Genomic DNA, 19,187 nt, shown 5'->3' with positions numbered 1-19,187 from the left:
GGACGTAATGTCTGAAACTGTTTATTACTAAGAGGTATTTGCTAATTCTGACAGCAAATACTGGGCAAGAGAGGCTGGAGAGAATTTTTGACAAATTCAAGTGACCGAAGAAGAAATACTAGAATTCAAGTCTTTCCAAAGAGGAGGGGCCTGATGTACCTCCCAAACTCATAAGTCCTAAAAGTATCCTAGAAATAAGGTTTAGATGTTCACATTCTGAACATATAATAAAATAAGATGAGTCTTCCAGAGACTCAAGCCCAGTTTCAAATAATCTTAATACATGACTGGATGAAGGCAATCAGGGATTACTAGTGATCATAGCCTAAGAAGCTACGTTAGAAGCTATGGCAAATCCTCTCTGGAAGAAGATATTATCCAGACCATCTTATTACCTCTAAAATTTTAATATATATTGTCTGGCAAGTGATATAAAAATCACCATATGAGGAGACAGGACATCAGCAAAACTCAAGAAAAATAACCATTAGAAAACAGGCCAACAGAACTGGGTAATAAGGCTATCCCTAAAAGAAGCAGAGAAGGAGAGAGGCAGATGCATAATTTGAATAGATAATAGCTAGGAATTTCCCCAAATGCATGTGTGCACACACATGCACGCACACGTGCACACACACACCCCAAAACCACTAAGCCACAGATTTAAAAAAATTATAAACTCCAAGGAGGATAAATACATGGAAAAATTACACCTAGGCATATCAATGTGCAACTGTTGAAAAACAAAGACAAATAGATAAATTTCAAAGGAGACAGAAAAGCAGATTGCCTGCAAAGGTAATTATATAAAGCTTCTCAATAAAACAATAAAAGACAAACCAAAATAAAATATCATCAAAATACTAATAGAAAACAACTTTCAACTTAGAATTCTATATTCAGTAAAAGTATCCTTCAAAAATGAAGGCAAAATAAAACACTGCCAACAAATGAAGAACAATTTGTCACCAGCAAACTCACAGTAAAAGACATACTAAAGGGTGTTCTTCAGTAAGAAACAAAATAATTCTAGAGGAAAACTTAAAGGACAGGAAGGAATAAAAAAGTAATTAAAATGATAAATATGTGGGCTAATTTAAACGGATATTGACTCAAATAATGATTGGCTGTGTTCACCATATACAGAATCCAAATATACAAAATTAATACCATATGAGAGACAAATAAATGAAATTAATGTTATAACTTCTCCCCTTGTCCAGAAATGTTGTTAGTACTAATTTACATTAGCTTTTAATCCATATGTATATTAGTATCTGACATAGTACATTTAAGGCAAAAAATTACTAGCGATAAAAAGAAACATCTAATAATGATAATGTGTCAATTAACAAGGAAGATTACAACAATTCTAAATTGTATGTAAAATCAAAGACAATGTATAAAGCAAAAATTAGTAGCTCTAAAGGAGACAAATTCACAATTATTTGTAAAATTACAACACATTTCTTTCAGTATTTGATAGAAGAAAAGACAAAAAAGTCTATTCAAATACAGAGAATTTGAAAAACAAAATTAATTAAGATTAGTTTGTAGAAATTGTGAGGAGATAAAAGGAGAAGTCTTCCAAATGTTCAACTACATTTTATCTTCTAAGGACACAAACTAAAATTCAAGATGCTTGTGTCTCATGGTAATCTAGCAAGTAACGAACATGTAGAGAATGTACTAACAAAATTAGTGGGAAAAAATTTTAGGATTTGATATCCATTTTCTTAATTTGTCCTATTTTTCAAACAGGAGTTGGTAACAACAACATCAAAAAAGTGCAGGTTTCTGTGGTGAAAGCTGAGGATCTAAAGTGCTGCTATCTTGACCTGGGTCCCTGTATCTAAGTTCCATGATCTTAGGGCCAGTTCTAAGGTAATAATATAGACTTTTGAGAAACAGGCAAAGAGCAATTTCAGACCTCTTGGCTAACCGCTGCCCCAGCATACGCCAACAGATATAACAATAAATAATGGTGACTTCCCAAAGAAAATTTTAAAAAAAAGTAGAGTCCTTTCTTTCTGTCTTTAGTGTTTTCACAAAAACTGCTGATTCACTTTCATTATAGACCTAAATTGCCCTCCCTTTGCCTTGATCTCAGTGTCCTTAGGCTGCTTAGACAATGTAAAATTATCTCATCATACTACTCATTATGAATTTTTTGGGGTCAATATTGAATAGTTGTGGTACTCAGAACATGAAAAACTCAACAGCCCTGAATTTATAAAACTGTTTGCCCAAAAAGTGAAACAAGAAAGACTGCCAATCATCTCCTTGCACATTTACTGTTATTTGCAGGAGCTTGACAACACCAACATCAAGTAACCAAAGATGGCCACTATACATTGCTTAAACACTCTCAAAAGTGTCTCCCCATATGCGTAACTACACATCAGCTATATGATCCAGATGTTCATAATTCTAACTAGATAGAAGAAAGTTGGCCTTGGTCACCTTCTGAGTCCCCACACCATAATTGTGGCGTGGAGCACTCTACTTCCCCAGTGTCAGATTTCTGAGGCATACTGAGTTGTGGCTTCCAGTTTAAGGCTTTCCCCAAGTCACTGCACTTATAGGGTTTCTGTTTAGTATGAATTTTCTGGTGTTTAATAAGATTTGATCTGATGGTGAAGGCCTTTCCACACTCAGCACATATATATGGTTTCTCTCCTGTGTGAATTCGATGATGCTCATGGAGTTGTGATTTCTTAATGAAAGACTTCCCACAGTCACTGCATTCATAGGGTTTCTCTCCAGTATGAATTCTCCTGTGTCTATTTAAGTGTGACTTCTGGATGAAGGATTTCCCACATTCAGTACAAATATAGGGTTTCTCTCCTGTATGAATTCTCTGATGCATAATTAGTGTTGATTTTCTTGCAAAGGCTTTCCCACATTCACTGCACTCATAATGCCTTTCTCCAGTATGGGATTGCTGATGTATATGGAGACCTGACTTCCTAGTGAAGGCTTTCCCACAGTCACTACATTTATAAGGTTTCTCTCCAGTGTGAATTTTCTGGTGTGTAAAGAGATTTGATCTGTCAGTAAAAGCTTTTCCACATTCGGCACATCTATAGGGTTTCTCTCCTGTGTGAATCTGCTGATGTACGTGGAGCTGTGATTTCTTAGTGAAGGATTTCCCACAAATACTGCATTCATAGGGTTTCTCTCCAGTATGAATTCTCTCATGTGTAATAAAATGAGATTTGTGGAAGAAGGCCTTACCACATTCAGTGCAAACATATGGTTTTTCCCCTCTATGAATTCTCTGGTGCATACTTAGTGTTGACTTCTGAATGAATGCTTTCCCACATTCACTGCATTCATAATGTCTCTCTCCAGTATGACACTTCTGATGTATCCTGAGCCGTGACTTCCAGGTGAATGATTTTCCACAGTCGCTGCATTTATAAGGTTTCTCTCCAGTATGAATTTTTTGGTGCTTAATGAGATTTGACCTGTCAGTAAAGGCCTTACCACATACAGTACATATATAGGGTCTTTCTCCTGTATGAATTTTCTGGTGTATAATGAGATTTGTCTTGTGAGTAAAGACCTTCCCACATTCTGAACATATAAAGGGATTCTCTCCTGTGTGAATTCGCTGATGCACATGGAGTTGTGATTTTTTAATAAAGGATTTCCCACAGTCACTGCATTCATAGGGTTTTTCTCCAGTATGAATTCTTTCATGTGTGATAAAATGTGACTTCCGGATAAAGGCCTTCCCACATTCAGTACATACATAGGGTTTTTCTCCTGTATGGATTTTCTGATGCATACTTAGTGTTGATTTCCTTGTGAAAGCTTTTCCACATTCAGTACATTCAAAGTGTTTCCCTCCAGTATGAATTTTTTTATGTATATTAAGGTTTGAATTCTGAGGGAGGTTTTTCTCACATTCACTGTACTCATAAGGTTTTTCTCCAGAATGAATTCTCTGGCATCTGAACAGATCTGACTTCTGGATAAAGGCTCTTCCATAGTCACTGCATTTATAGTAATTCCCCTCATAAGGAGTTTTCTGATGGTTTGACTTGAGGGAAAAATCCTTCTCATATTCAGTGCATATTCCTGCATAAACCCTCTGACTGCCATCAAGCTGGGACTTCCGAGTGAAGACTGCCTCACATTCATGGCATTCATGCTGCTTTTCTTCAGCACAAATACTCTCATGTGCAAAGGCATGTGACTTCAGGGAGAAAACATTTACATAGTCAGAAAACAAATAGAGGCTGTCTCTAGTATGAATTTTCTGATGTTGAATGAGAGCTTGCTTATGATGCAGAGGTTTCCCATATTGGTTACATTCACAAGCAGTCACTTCTGTATGAGAATTCATATGAGTGAAAATATCACCATCTCCAATAGTCTTATCAGAATTTTCTGTTGCATTGTTTCTATTATATAAGGTTACGATAGGCTCCAAATTCTTTCCACATGAGTTACAGTTATGGGGTCTTTTTCTTGAGGAAACCAGGTGTGTGTTTACATGAACTATTTCCCCAATGTCCTTATATTCAAAAATGCTGTCATTAGCTAGTGTTTTCTTGTTAATGAAGGCAACATGACTTAAAGGTTTGTTCTGCTTTTCTCCACATTTTCTTGTGTGTTCATCGTCTTTCCACAATTCTTCTAAAATGGAATATGGGTCATCTCTTGTGAAGAGATTAATATTAATCTCAGACTGGAAAGAAACTTCTTCAGACATCCTCTGTTGTAAAGGTCCAAAACCAATGTCCCCATCTAAAAAAGAAAGAAAAGACTGACAAAAAGGACAATTAACAGAAAAAAAGGCCAGGTGTGGTGGCTCATACCTGTAATCCTAGCACTTTGGGAGGCTGAGGCGGGCAGATCACTTGAGGCCAGGAGTTTGAGACCAGCCTGGCCAGCACAGCAAAACTCTGTCTCTGCTAAAAACACTAAAAATATTGTCTCTACTAAAAATTAGCCAGGCGTGGTGGCACATGCCTGTAATTCCAGCTACTCCAGTGGCCGAGGCAAGAGAATGGCTTGAAGGCAGAGGTTGCAGTGAGCTGAAATTGCGCCACTGCACTCTAGTCTGGGTGACAGAGCAAGACTCTGTCTCCAAAATAAATAAATAAATAAATAAAAATACAATAGACCTTTGATTCAGGCCGGGTGTGGTGGCTCACGCCTGTAAGCCCAGCACTTTGGGAGGCTGAGGCAGGTGGATCACCTGAGGTCGGGAGTTGAAGACCAGCCTGGCCAACATGGAGAAACCTCATCTCTACTAAAAATACAAAATTAGCCGGACATGGTGGTGCATGCCTGTAATCCCAGCTACTTAGGAGGCTGAGGCAGGAGAATCACTTGAACCCAGGAGGCAGAGGTGGCGGTGAGGCGAGATCTTGCCATTGCACTCCAGCCTGGCAACAAGAGCGAAACTCTATCTCCAAAAAAAAAGAGTTGATTCAAGGCAAACACAGAGATATGAGAGAGGCTATATAAATATAACAAATGTACATAAGTATTTTAAATATACATAAATATATAGGTACAATAACTCATTTATATATAATATGTAATACAATGATGTAGAGTAATAATATTAATACTTACATTACATTTATAACATGATAAACAATATCATTTAGATGTGCTGTTCTAAGTTCTATATTAATTCACTTAAACTTTATCACGGCCATGTGTGGTGGTTCATGCCTGTAATCCCAGCACTGTGGGAGGCTGAGATGAGAGGATTGCTTGAGCCCAGGAGTTTGAGACCAGCCTGGGAAACATAGTGAGACCCCCATCTCTACAGAAAAACAAACAAAAAAAACAATTAGCTGGGCCTAGTGGCACATGCCTATAGTCCCAGCTACTTAGGAGGCTGAAGCAGGAGGATCACTTGAGCCCAGGTGTTTGAAGCTGCAGTGAGCTCTGATCGCACCATTACACTCCAGCCTGGGTGACAGAGTGAGACTCTGTCTCTCTTTCTCTTTTTTTTTTTTTTCTTTTTTAAGACAGGGTCTCACTGTGTTGCTCAGGCTAGAGTGTAATGGCATGATCAGAGCTCACTGCAACCTCCACCTCCTGAGTTCAAGGCATTCTTGTGCCTCAGCCTCATGAGTGGCTGGAACTACAGGCACGTGCCACCACACCTGGCTAATTTTTGTATTTTTATTAGAGACGGGGATTCACCATGTTGGCCAGGCTGGTCTCGAACTCATGACTTCAAGTATCTGTCCGCCTCGGCCTCCCAAAGTGTTGGGATTACAGGCGTGAGCCAGCAAGCCTAGCCGAGACCCTGTCTCTTACAAACAAAAACAAAAACAAAAAGCACTTTATTGCAACCCTTTGCTGTTGGTATTATTATTGTTTCTAGTTTACAGATGAGGAAACTGAGCCACAGAAGACTTTAGTAATTTGCCCAAATCAAATGTTTAGTAATTGGGGAAGAAGAGATTGCAATTCAGTGCAAATGTAGTAGAACTACATGGTGAGTGAGGTGTCAGAAGAACAAAGTGATAAACTCTGTGAAAAGAAGTATTTCTGCGTCTAGATTCTTTTCCTTAATCTGTAAATCCTCACAATCTTCCTGTTTTCTCTTTTCCCTATGATCCACTGTGCCCTAAATACCAATGTATTTATGTTTACAGTAAAATTACAATATCTTAGTCATCCTAACTTGGCCAAACAGAAAAATTTATATACATTTGTTATATTTATATAGCCTCTCTCATTTCTCTGTGTTTGCCTTGAATCAACTCTATATAACAATTGGTCTATTTTCTTTTGAGATGGAGCCTCACTCTATCACCCAGGCTGGAGTGGCTGGAGTGCAATGGTGCGATCTCGGCTCACTGCAACCTCCGCCTCCCCCAGGTTCAAGCAATTCTCCTGCCTTAGCCACATGAGTAGGTGGGACTACAGACATGTGCCGCCATACATGTATTTGTAAAAATACAAATTTTTGTATTTTTAGTAGAGATGGGGTTTCACCATGTTGGCCAGGCTGGTCTCAAACTCCTGACCTCAAGTGATCTGCCTGCCTCAGCCTCCCAAAGTGCTGGGATTACAGGTGTGAGCCACCGTGTCTGGCCTATGGTTCAATTCTTCATTCCTGGTTTGGGGTACTGATGTGATAAATGCATCTGGTAGAAGACATAACAGGAAAGAACCAGACATCAGAAGAGGAGACTGAAAGTTGTTCATCAAACCTGTGCCCTTCCTTCACAATATTAAGCTTGTAGCCAAGCACATGGCTGCCTCACAACACTAGGTTTGTCCAGCTTCATTTGTCACTAGGTGGCTCTGAGTAACTCTTTTTCACTAATCAGTGGGAGTGATAAGGCCAATGTCTTAAGAAAGTGGGTTTGTCTCCCACAAACCTCTTCTTTTCCCACCAGTATATTCCAACTTGGCAGCACCCAGTTCTATGAAGCTGGCAATGCCCTAGGGCAGGGGTCAGAAAACTGAAGCCCTTGGGCCAAATCCAGGCCTCTACCCAAAAGCTAACAGTGGATTTTACATTTTTAAATGGTCAAAAAATTAAAAGAAGAATACTACTTCACGACATGTGAAAATTATATGAAATTCAAATTTCAGCGTCCATAAAGTTTTTATTGGAACACAGCCACACCCATTCATTGATGTATTGTCTATAGCTGCTTTGGGGCTACAACTGCAGAAATAAGCAGTTGTGACAGTAGCCATATGGTCCACAAAGCCTATTTACTTTTGTGCCTTTACAAAAAATTTGTCAGCCCTTGCCCTAGGGGATGGTGATACAATGACTTTTTAGAAACTTTGTCCCTGAATGGCCATGGAAACAGAGTTGCCCGGTGTTATGGCCATTGAAAAGGGACTAACACACATCTTTCCATTAGTCACTGCAGTCTATTTTATCAGTGAACCCAAACATACAGTCTTTTCATTTTCTCCATTTAAGCTTCCTTTTTCTGATCTTTTGTTTCTATTGAAAATTCATTGTTGTTCATTAATCATTTGGGGTTCTCTGCTTTAAAAGCTAATTTCAAATTTCACCACAACTCTAGAGAGGCTGTCTTTTAACTTAAAAACAAACAACAAAAAGGTACTCTGAACCACTCATATTTATATTTGAATTGGCACAGATGTGCATGTTAACAAAAGTGTAATGCACAAAGACTGAAATTTTCAAGATTTCATGCAGTTATCCTCTCTTTCTAATTAGTTTTTCTAGCCCTTTGAATTGCTCCTAAAAGAAAAATTTTAAAGTCTTTCTGAAATAGAGCAAAACGACCTCCTCTGCTTATAACACAAATTCAGGAATTTAATTTCACTATTTTCTACAGAAACTTTGCATTTTAATATACAAGGGTAAAAGCCTCAGTTATCATGTAATTTAATGTAGGTTTCTCTGAATTTCTGGAGGTTGTATGCTGCAATAGGTCAAATTCAAGGAGTAAGTGAAAGCTGAGCACAAAATATGTGTATTATTTGGTTTTTTGTTTGTTTGTTTGTTTTTGTTTTCTGAGATGGAGTCTCGCTTTGTTGCCCAGGCTGGAGTGCAGTGGCACGATCTCGGCTCACTGCAAGCTCCGCCTCCTGGGTTCACACCATTCTCCTGCCTCAGCCTCCCGAGTAGCTGGGACTACAGGCGCCTGCCACTATGCCTGGCTAATTTTTTTTTTTTATATTTGTAGTAGAGACGGAGTTTCACCGTGTTAGCCAGGATGGTCTCGATCTCCTGACCTTGTGATCCACCTGCCTCAGCCTAAAGTGCTGGGATTACAGGCGTGAGCCACCACGCCTGGCCTTTTTTTTTTTTTTTTTTTTGAGACGGAGTGTCGTTCTTGTCACCCAGGCTGGAGTACAGTGGCGCGGTCTCGGCTCACTGCAACCTCCACCTCCTGGGATCAAGTGATTCTCCTGCCTCAGCCTCCTGAGTAGCTGGGATTACAGGCGCCTGCCACCTTGCCTGGCTAATTTTCATACTTTTAGTAGAGATGGGGTTTTGCCATGTTGGCCAGGCTAGTCTCAAACTCCTGACCTCAGGTAATCCACCCACCTCAGCCTCCGAAAGTGCTGGGATTACAGGCGTGAGCCACCGTGCCCGGCCAAAATATGTGTATTATTTGAATACGCAGATAGATAACATAATAATCAAAGGGCTCGATGAAAAGGGAGAATTAAAGAAAATCTTAAAATAGGGTAGAAATGGTTGTGGAAAACAGGGACAAATGTGAATTGCAAATATGAGGCCATATTCTTTCTCTAGTTTACAAACCTACTGAGAGGAGAATCTGTCACATGTTAGAGATTAAGTAGTAACTTTAGTTTTGTTCCATGTAGCTATGACAGAATAAACACAGCACACAGTGTTTTAAGTAGTGAAATCTATCAGCAGCATCTGAAATGAAATAGTGAAAAAGAAAAAAATGGGATTATCACATACAAATAGGATTAGAATAATCTAGGCATGAGAAAATACAGACATGATTGTAGGTGATATGACTGGGAGGTAAGAAAGAGGCTTTTGTAAATGAGAAAAATAAGTAGAAAAGCAGAATGAATTATCTGAGAAGATGGATTAGAGGGAAAAGTAAAAAACTCCAAGAGAAGATGACAACATTTTGAAAGGCAAGCCACCTGCTTTTACACGCTACATTGTATCTTGTCTTCCTTCACACAAACAGCCAGACCCTTAAATGCAGACAGTATTGGTCTTTCCCCTGAGTGCTGTATACAACAGGGCCAATGCCTGACTGAGACACACAAATAACAGTCACAGAGTAAAAGTTGTTCCCATGAGCCAATTATCACTCAGAGCTTATGCTGCAGCTGAGACACATAATCTAGACACAGATTATGCTGGGCTGAGACACATGGCCCTGGGAAAATTTAAGGAGGGCCCAAAGCCCTTACACCTGCCTCTAAATGTCCACGATAACTTCTAATATAGGTTAGTTATGTATTGGACAGAGGCAAAGTGCATACTTGCCAGCAGGCAGTATAACCAGTTGGGAAGAGAAGAAAGACCCCTGTGGGGGTGGTCATGCCTTGACATCCTGCTTATTGCCCCAGCTGTAAATGACCTGCAAGGAGAAATGGACCCCACCCCAAACTTGGTTCAGATTTCAAGAGTGATGATGAGACACACACAATAAGAGGGTGTAAAAAGATTCATTACTCACATAATGAGGCTTTCTGGGGACAGCTCCAAGCAGGTCCAGATGGGGCTAGAGTGAGCAAGGAAAGGACTGTCTTGGGAGTTTATGGCAGGGGCGGGTGGGGCTGGGCTAACTACTCCCTTATGTAGTGGGAATTTCCCAGCACCAATGGAGGGAACCCATGGGCTTTTTTCTCAGTTTGTCCAGGAAAAAAAGAGAGAGAGGTGAGGCTTAGAAAACATCAGCAGTTGAACATCAAAAATGAAGGATACAGAATGAGATGTTCAAAGTATTTTATTAGGGAAATATAAATTAAATAATAATTAGAAATTAAAACCCATCAGATTAGCCAAAATATTAAAAATTTGGATAACATTAGGTATGGGTAGGGATGTGGGGAACTAATACCCTTGTACAAAGTTCCAGGGACTGTAGAGTGACAGCCAATCTGGAAAATAATGTGCTTATACCTCATCATATTCAATATTAGTATGCCCAATGATAAAGCAATCCCACTCTTCTTCCTTAAGAAATTCTCATTTCTGGCTGGGCGCGGTGGCTCACGCCTGTAATCTCAGCACTTTGGGAGTCCAAGGCAGGTGGATCACGAGGTCAGGAGATCGAGACCATCCTGGCTAACATGGTGAAACCCCGTCTCCACTAAAAATACAAAAAATTAGCTGGGTGTGGTGGCGGGCGCCTGTAGTCCCAGCTACTGGGGAGGCTAAGGCAGGAGAATGGCATGAACCTGGGAGATGGAGCTTGCAGTGAGCTGAGATCACACCACTGCACTCCAGCCTGCGGGACACAGCGAAACTCCATCTCAAAAATAAATAAATAAATAAATTCTCATTTCCAGTAAGAATAATTCATGAAGAAATGTATTGCAGTGCTGTTTGTAGTAGCTGAAAAACTAGACAAGTAAAATGGGGTATATATGTACACTACAGAATGATATGTAGAAATTAGAATAATGCACTGCAACATGGACCAATTTGAGAAAAAAAAACTTGAGTAGGATATGTAATACAGTAGCATTTCTACAAATTAACAATGCCAACAACTCAGATTTTACAAATATCCCACAAATTCAAGGATAAATGGCATAACATGTCAAATATATTAGAACAGTTGCCTCTTGGAAGGATAAAAATGAGTATGGAGACTGAGGATTAAAAAGAATAAATAAGAGGGGAGCCTTAAACACATTGATGATGATATTGACAAAAAACTAAGGCTATAATTATTAACTCAATCTTCTGTACAGGATATACCTGTACACAAGATAAAAAAAACTTTGTGTAAGATATGAAAATAAATAAATTAGAAAGATCAAGTCAGTGTTGCATTGCACTAGCCAAGTAGGAAGAAAATGTCAATGGTACCCTCAAAGTCAACAATCAGAGAAGAGGCATGGGGGGACTTCAGATAAGCCCATCTCTAGATGACAACCGTGAGGCACTAAGGGGAAAGAGACAAAATGAGAAGAAACAGCAGGAACTGAAGTTGTAATGCACAGTAATGTTTTAAGAAGGTAGATCTATGAGTATTTGAATGCATAAGGAAATGATCTAAGACCCTGATGGAGGCAGAAAGAATAAAACTTTTCTAGGGAAAGAGAGAAAAAAGCAAGAAAACAGGACCCTAGAAAGTAGGGTGTGACATGATCCAAAGAACCAGTAATTATAGCATATTCCCTCCTAAAAAGCCAAGCAAAGAAGAAGGCATTGATATGAGAAGGGATCTTAAGTGGGGTTAGCATTTAGCTATCCAAGGGTCCTTGTCTAATAACTGCTCTTCCAAGCAGTTCTAAAAGTCATTATTAATGACACATCAAAGTTGGGCAAAGTTGTGCACAGCTTCTCCCAGTACAAATGCAGCTGAGTCATACTGTCTACCATGCTCTTGGTTCCCTTCTCACCTGGAAGGCTCTGACTGGGGATCTCACCATCCAACATACATGGCTCTTCTTGTTCCAAGCTGAAGATGACTTCTGGTTTGGGAACTTGACATCCTGTTAACAGGGGATGATAGAGGAGATGATTTCAGAGGCCATACAGTGAAGCATCCCATTTTTTTTCCAAAAAAGTTCACTGGGAACAGAAGAATATTCACACTACCCAAAAGAGATTATTAAGAACATGGGACGATATAAGGACAAAACCATTACACACTTTAGATGTCCTGCAGTCTTTAGAAGTCCCACATACCTCAGAAAACACAGACTTCAGCAATTCTACTAAGAAGAAAAATATACTCAATTAGGTGCAGCCTACTGTATACCCAGCAGAGCTGTGCTTACCCACTGAGATCAAGTTGAAATAGTTTTCCAGCATCACTTCTCTGTACAGGCTTTTCTGAGCAAGGTCTAATTGTTGCCACTCATCCCTACTAAAGTCTACAGTTACGTCCTTGAATGACACTGATTCCTGTTAAAAAAAAAAAAAAAAAAAAACCTTTCAATGTGAAGGAGTGATACAATATACTATAAAGAACTTCTACAACTCAACAACAACAAACAAAATAATTTTAAAAATGGGTAAAAAGCTTAAATAGACATTTCTGCAAGGAAGATATACAAATATTTAACAAGCACATGTAAAGATGCTCAGCGTCATTAATCACTAGGGAAATGCAAATTAAAACTACAAGATATTACCTCACACCCATCTGGATGATAAAGAAAATGTCTAAAATTGATTATAATGATGGCTGTACAACTGAGTGAATATTCTAAAAATCAATACATGGTACACTTTTTTTTTTTTTTTTTTTGAGACAGAGTCTTGCTCAGTCGCCCAGGCTGGAGTGCAGTGGCTCGATCTCTGCTCACCGCAAGCTCCGCCTCCTGGGTTCACGCCATTCTCCTGCCTCAGCCTCCTGAGTAGCTGGGACTACAGGCGCCCGCCACCACGCCCAACTAATTTAAAAAAAATTTTTTAGTAGAGACGGGGTTTCATCGTGTTAGCCAGGATGGTCTTGATCTCCTGACCTCGTGATCCGCCTGCCTCAGCCTCCTAGAGTGCTGGGATTACAGGCATGAGCCACCACACCCAGCCTACATGGTACACTTTAAATGGTAAATTGTGTGGTGTATGAAGGAGAGGGATCTTTTTCGGCACTGCCATTTCCAGATGAGATGCAGTAGCTTGGCAGTCCAGTGCTTCCTTCAACAATGAACTGTAAATGCCAGATCCAATACCTGAAATCATCTGTTTCAAAGCACTGGAAAGCTGCTGAGGTAGCAAGAAATATAGGGGCTAAGACTGGAGAGGAGAGAATATTAAAGATTGAAGCTGACTTATTAAGTCACTTTGACAGTGGGAGCATTTACCAATTCTGGGTATGGACAAAAGCTGAGAATCCAGCTTTTGTCCTGGATTCTCATTTTGTCCTGTCTACTGGAGAATGCAGTAGAAGGCTGCAGCTGGGTGACAGAGAAACCAACATAACTCAAACACATGGCCATTTTCCCCTCAGGATATTTGCTGAATTCTAGGGTATATAGGGCAGAAGACTAAAAATGTAAGCAAACAGCCTTTGAAGAGCAGAGCAAAAGTCTAGTATCTGTTAAGAAAATAGTTGGGCATCTATCAGGAAGAGGGTCTTTAGAGGACAAAAGGGCTCTCAGCTGAAAATTCTCAGTAGCCAGGGTGATCCAGAGGTAAATTGAGTCTTAGCAGAGCTTCAACCCGGCCTTATTTCAACATCAACAGTGCCTGACTGGATGTACGTGTTCTCCCTTCCCTCCATTTGCTGACATAAGGAAAGATGAATCCTCTGTGGAGAAAGATTTTTTTTTTTTCTTCTGAGACAGGATCTTGCTCTGTCATCCAGGCTGGAGTGCAGTGGCACAAACACGACTCACTGCAGCCTCGACCTGGGCTAAAGCAATCCTCCTGTCTCAGCCCCACAAGTAGCTGGGACTACAGGCACATGCTACCATGCCCAGCTAATTTGTCTATCTTTTGTAGAGATGGGTTTTGCCATGTTGCCCAGGCTGGTCTGGGACTCCTGAGCTGAAGTGATCTGCCCCCCTCAGCCTCCGAGGTATGAGCCCTGCCTACAACTTATTATACACAGTGTTTAAAACAAATAAAAAAATCCTACACATCCAAAAAGATAAGACCACATATCCAAAATCAGAGAAGGAAAAAATTCAATAGAAACAGTCACACAGAGAATTGGAGTTAGATGAAAAGAGGACTATCTTTAGAGAGTTGGTTCTTATAATAAAGAATCAAATGAAAGTTCAAAAATTGAAAAATCTAAAACTAAAATTAAGAAGTCCTTATACAGGTTTAACAGCAAAATACAGAATTTCTGAAATGGAAGACAAGTAAATAAAATATCCAAACTGAAACAGAGATTTTTTTTTTTAAAGAAAAAAACATAGGAGCATTAGGAACATGTGTGACATAGTAAAAAGGTATAACCTATCAGAGTCTGAGAAGTTAAAGAGGAGAGTGCAGGGAAGAAGCAATATTTGAAGAAGTAATGGCTATGAATGACATCACCCCTTAGGATTCAAGAAGCTCTTCAAATACCTCTTTACAAAACTGCAAGTATTGACTATGCAAAACAGTAACAGTACTATTCTGGGAGGTTTAAAATGTATGCAAAATTTAAATTAATGGAAATAATAATGCAAAAATGGGAGGCAGTAAATAGAATTAAAGTGTTTTAGTATCCTAGCATTATTAGGAGATAAAATAGTAACTTCAAGATGGATGTTTTAATAGCTGGGGTAACAAACAGTAAAAGAATTATAACAAGTAAACAAAGGAAAAAATTAAAGAGTAAAAAAATCATGTAATATAAAAAGTCAAGAAAGGAATGAAAAAATAGGTGGTTCAAATAAAAACTAGGCCGGGCGTGGTGGCTCACACCTGTAATCCCAGCACTTTGGGAGGCTGAGGCAGGCGGATCATGAGGTCAGGAGATCGAGACCATCCTGGCTAACACGGTGAAACCCCGTCTCCACTAAAAATACAAAAAAATTACCTGGGTGTGGTGGCAGGTGCCTGTAGTCCCAGCTACTCAGGAGGCTGAGGCAGGAGAATGGCATGAACCTGGGAGGTGGAGGTTGCAGTGAGCCAAGACTGCACCACTGCACTCCGGCCTGGGTGACAGAGTGAGACTCCATCTCAAAAATAAAATAAAATAAAATAAAAACTAATAGTAAGGTGGTATATATAAATTCAAGTATATTAGTAATTACATTAAGTGTAAATGCATTTAACATTCAAGTTAAAAGCAAAGATTGAGACTTCTGGTTGTAAAAAACAAAACAAAACAAAAAAAGAGTGCATTCCACCCAATTCCTCCTGCTAATTACCTAAAAATCTAGAAAAATACATAAAGCATCTATCAGAAGACTCACTGGTGGAGAAAAGAAAGTAGAACCTAAGGACTTAAAAAACAACACAGTAGTGAGTTCCCTAGAGGGAACTTAGAGGGAGAGAGGGAGCTCCTACATATTGCAAAATGAGTACTAGAGAAGCTTGCAACCTGGAAGAACCAATGAGCACAGACAAAAAAGGCCTCCCCAAAGCATACATTTTCCAGCCAAATAATTTGAAATAGGGAAGCACTGCAGGATGGGACCTTTTGACTACACATACCTACAAAGTTCAGAAGTACCCAAGAACACCCTCACTTCTGACACCTACTGCAAGCAGAGGGATTTCCCAGGATCACCTGTACTTCTGACACCAATTCCAAGTCAGGGGTCCCCAAGACCACCCTCAGGTTCCACAATTCGCAGAAGAACTCACAGAAATTAGAAAAGCCATAATACTCGTGGCTATGGTGTTATATGGCGGCTTTACAATGAAAGGATACAGATCAAAATCAGCCAAGGGAAGATGTGCTTAGCGCAGGGTCAATGAGAGTTCCAGGTGTGAGCTTCCAGTGGTTTTCTCCCAGTGGAGTCATATGGACAGCACTTACTTCTCCCAGCAATGATGTGTGATGATAATATGCATGGAGTATTGCCAACTGGGGAAGTCCACTTGAGCCTTGATGTCCAGAGTTTTTACTGAGACTTGATCATGTAGACATGAATGACTCCCACTGTGGCTGATCTTAGTCTCCAGCCCCTCCAGAGCTGATATTGCATGGCCAAAGGTACCCCACTATAAACCACATGTTGGCATAGAATATTCAGTGCGGCCCAAAGCTCCCACCATAAATCACACTGTCATTATATACTATCTTGCATGGCCCAAGCAAGGCCTGCAGGACATTCCAAAGATTTAGAGGTTACCTCCCAGGAGCTGAGTGCAAAACCAAACCTCTCTTTGTGCAAAGTTAATCCTTTACTGCACAACAGTATACTTGAGGCCAGGCACGGTGGCTCATGCCTGTAATCCCAGCACTTTGGGAGGCTGAGGCAGGCGGATCACAAGGTCAGGAGATTGAGACCATCCTGGCTAACATGGTAAAACCCCATCTCTACTAAAAAAAATACAAAAAATTAGCCGGGTGTGGTGGTGGGCGCCTGTAGTCCCAGCTACTCGGGAGGCTGAGGCAGGAGAATGGCGCGAACCCGGGAGGCGGAGCTTGCAGTGAGCCGAGATCACGCCAGTGCACTCCAGCCTGGGCGACAGAGCGAGACTCCATCTCAAACAAAAACAAAAACAAAAACAGTATACTCGAGGTGAAAACTACAAAAGATGCATCCTTTGCCTTCTTCACAAACAATGTGACTCCAAAGATGGTGGGGTGGAGCTCTCTCAACCATCCCAACTGCATTAGCTCAAAGAGAGGTAGCACCCCTCTTGCCTCTCCAGCAGGCATTATATAGACTGTATTGGCTAACCCTACCCCAAATTAAGTGAATGACAGCAAAGAAGAAGTAGCTACCTTCTCCTTCCAATAGAGAGTGGAGGACGGATTATGGAGAAAGTTATAAAAAGGGTTCTTTAAATACGTGTATGATGACCTGGGCACACCTACGAGCAGCCCATGTAAAAAATGAATCAGAATCAACATAGAAAAAGCTTTCAGGGCTGAACTAGGGTGTGGGATACTGTCCAGGTTTCAAATTGGCTTCTGGGTAGCACAAAAATGAGGGAGACCAAAATAGAACTGCAAAGACTTTCAAAACTAAGTTGAATTTGAAATACAGCCCACAAAAATAGACCAAGACATGCACTCTAAACCTAAATGTGTTGACAACTGCTAAAATAGACGATTTGAAGAGAAAACAGAATCTCATAACATGATATTCAGAATGTCCTGAATAAAGCCAAAATTATTCATCATCTTAAGAACCAAGAAAATCTGAAATCAAATGAGAAAAGAGCATCAACAGATAGCAACACTCAGATGAATCAGATGTGTTGGAATTATTTGACAAGGATTTAAAGTAGCTAACTAAAAGTGTTGCAACAAGCAGCTGTAAATAGTGTTGAATCAAGTGGAAATATATAAATTCTCAGCAAAGAAATAGAAGGTATGAGGAAGAACAAAATGAAAATTTTAGAACCAAAAAATACAGTAAGTGAAATTAAAAACCTCACTGGATGATCTCAACAGCAGAATGGAGATCCAAAGAAAAGAATCAGTTACCTCAGTTACCTGTAAGATAGATAAATAGAAATTATCCAATCTGAACAATAGAAAAAATAATTGATGAAATGATTGTTTCATCAATTCCCTCAGGCTGTATTCAGCCTAAGGGACCCAGTGGGACAATAACAGAACAGCCAACAATCATTTCAGCAGTCCTAGAAGAAATGAAAAAGCAGGATGGGAAACTGGAAAAAGATTTGAAGAAATAATAGCTGAAAACCTCCCAAATCTGGTAAAAGGCATAAATGTACAGATTCAAGAAGCTGACCAAATCTCCAAAAGGAAAACCTCAAATAAATCCATGTCTAGATACATTGTAAGATTTATAAAATCCAAATTTAAGAATAGAACCTGAAAACAGTCAGAGAGAAATGACACATTACCTGTAGGGAAAGGGCAATTTGAACAAGAATGACTTTCTCATTAAAAACCACAGATGTCAAAAGGAAGTGGGACCATATTTTTCAAGTGCTGAAGGGAAAGAACTGTCAATATTGAATTCAATATCCACTGAAAATAAAATAGGCTCTGTTTAAATTCTCTTAAACTTAATTCTGAGGAATTACCTGCCATTGGTAGTTGAGAAACAAGTCTGAAAAAAAAAAAAAAAAGGAATTAACTGCCATACATTTATTAAGCATAATTACTTAGGTAATTCTTAGGATTTACCTGCCATATATTTACTAAGCAAGATGTTCAGAACTTTATGTTGTGAACATCTTCACAACTTTACACAATATGCTTCAAGACATCAAAGAACGTACAACAATTTTCTAAGATATTATAAAGGGCATAAGAGATGTGCAAAGCATAGCATGACCCCAAATAGAGAGAATAAAATTCTACATGGAGTGTAAGACTAAGTTCTGTAGAGTTGATGAAACTTAAGCTTAATCTTGGGAGATGACATGTTTAATGCAAGCAGAGTAGGGCAAAGTGATTTTTAGAAGGGAGCAGCATGAGCAAGGTATAAAGACAGGAAAATACATGATAAATTCAGGGAACCACAAATTAGTCTGCATAATGAGAGGTCTGTATGCAGTGAAGGAAAGGTGTTTATGAGGAAATTTCAGTAGAGGTATGCTGGCATGAGATCATGCAACTATCTATTTTTCCTCCAATAGATAATGGACTGCCATTAAAGTAATTTATATATAGAGAAAAGATGATTAGATTTGTGTTTACAACTGCCAAGAAGATGCTTGCCAGGTTGTGAAGAAATAGGAATGCTTTTACACTGTTAGTGGGAATGTAAATTTGTTCAACCATTGTGGAAGACAGTGTGGTGATTCCTCAAAGATTTAGAAGTGGAAATACCATTTGACCCAGAAATCCCATTGCTGTTTATATACCCAAAGGAATAGAAATCATTCTATTATAAAGATACACGTATGCATATGTTCATTGCGGCACTATTCACAATAGCAAAGACATGGAATCAACCCAAATGCCCATCAGTGATAGACTGGATAAAGAAAA

At 39.5% G+C, this 19,187-nt stretch overlaps 1 protein-coding gene across 13 annotated transcripts in view; it reads right to left on the bottom strand.

The window, feature by feature from the left end:
* Positions 1–391: 391 nt before the first annotated feature.
* Positions 392–19,187, bottom strand: part of ZNF484 (zinc finger protein 484) — a 35,692-nt gene continuing 16,896 nt past the window's right edge. For 6 of the 13 annotated variants that reach the window (XM_024251856.3, XM_024251858.3, XM_054520203.2 and 3 more), the window contains 4 exons: positions 12,433–12,559; positions 12,052–12,144; positions 10,155–10,199; positions 392–4,758 (listed from right to left, as the gene is read on the bottom strand). In XM_024251856.3, the coding sequence (XP_024107624.3) occupies positions 2,435–4,758; positions 10,155–10,199; positions 12,052–12,144; positions 12,433–12,559 (2,589 nt within the window). In that variant the 3' untranslated portion in view covers positions 392–2,434. Of the gene's footprint in view, positions 4,759–9,247; positions 9,371–10,154; positions 10,200–12,051; positions 12,145–12,432; positions 12,560–15,134; positions 15,230–18,274; positions 18,301–19,187 lie in introns of those variants that run through there. The other 7 variants (XM_024251864.3, XM_024251865.3, XM_024251857.3 and 4 more) reach the window with 5 other exon arrangements.

The sequence above is a fragment of the Pongo abelii genome, chromosome 13 (genome assembly GCF_028885655.2).
Source record: "Pongo abelii isolate AG06213 chromosome 13, NHGRI_mPonAbe1-v2.0_pri, whole genome shotgun sequence".
NCBI classification, from domain to species: Eukaryota; Metazoa; Chordata; class Mammalia; order Primates; family Hominidae; genus Pongo; species Pongo abelii.
The sequence above is the reverse complement of the archived record's forward strand: the minus strand, read 5'-3'. Positions and strand labels throughout refer to the sequence as shown.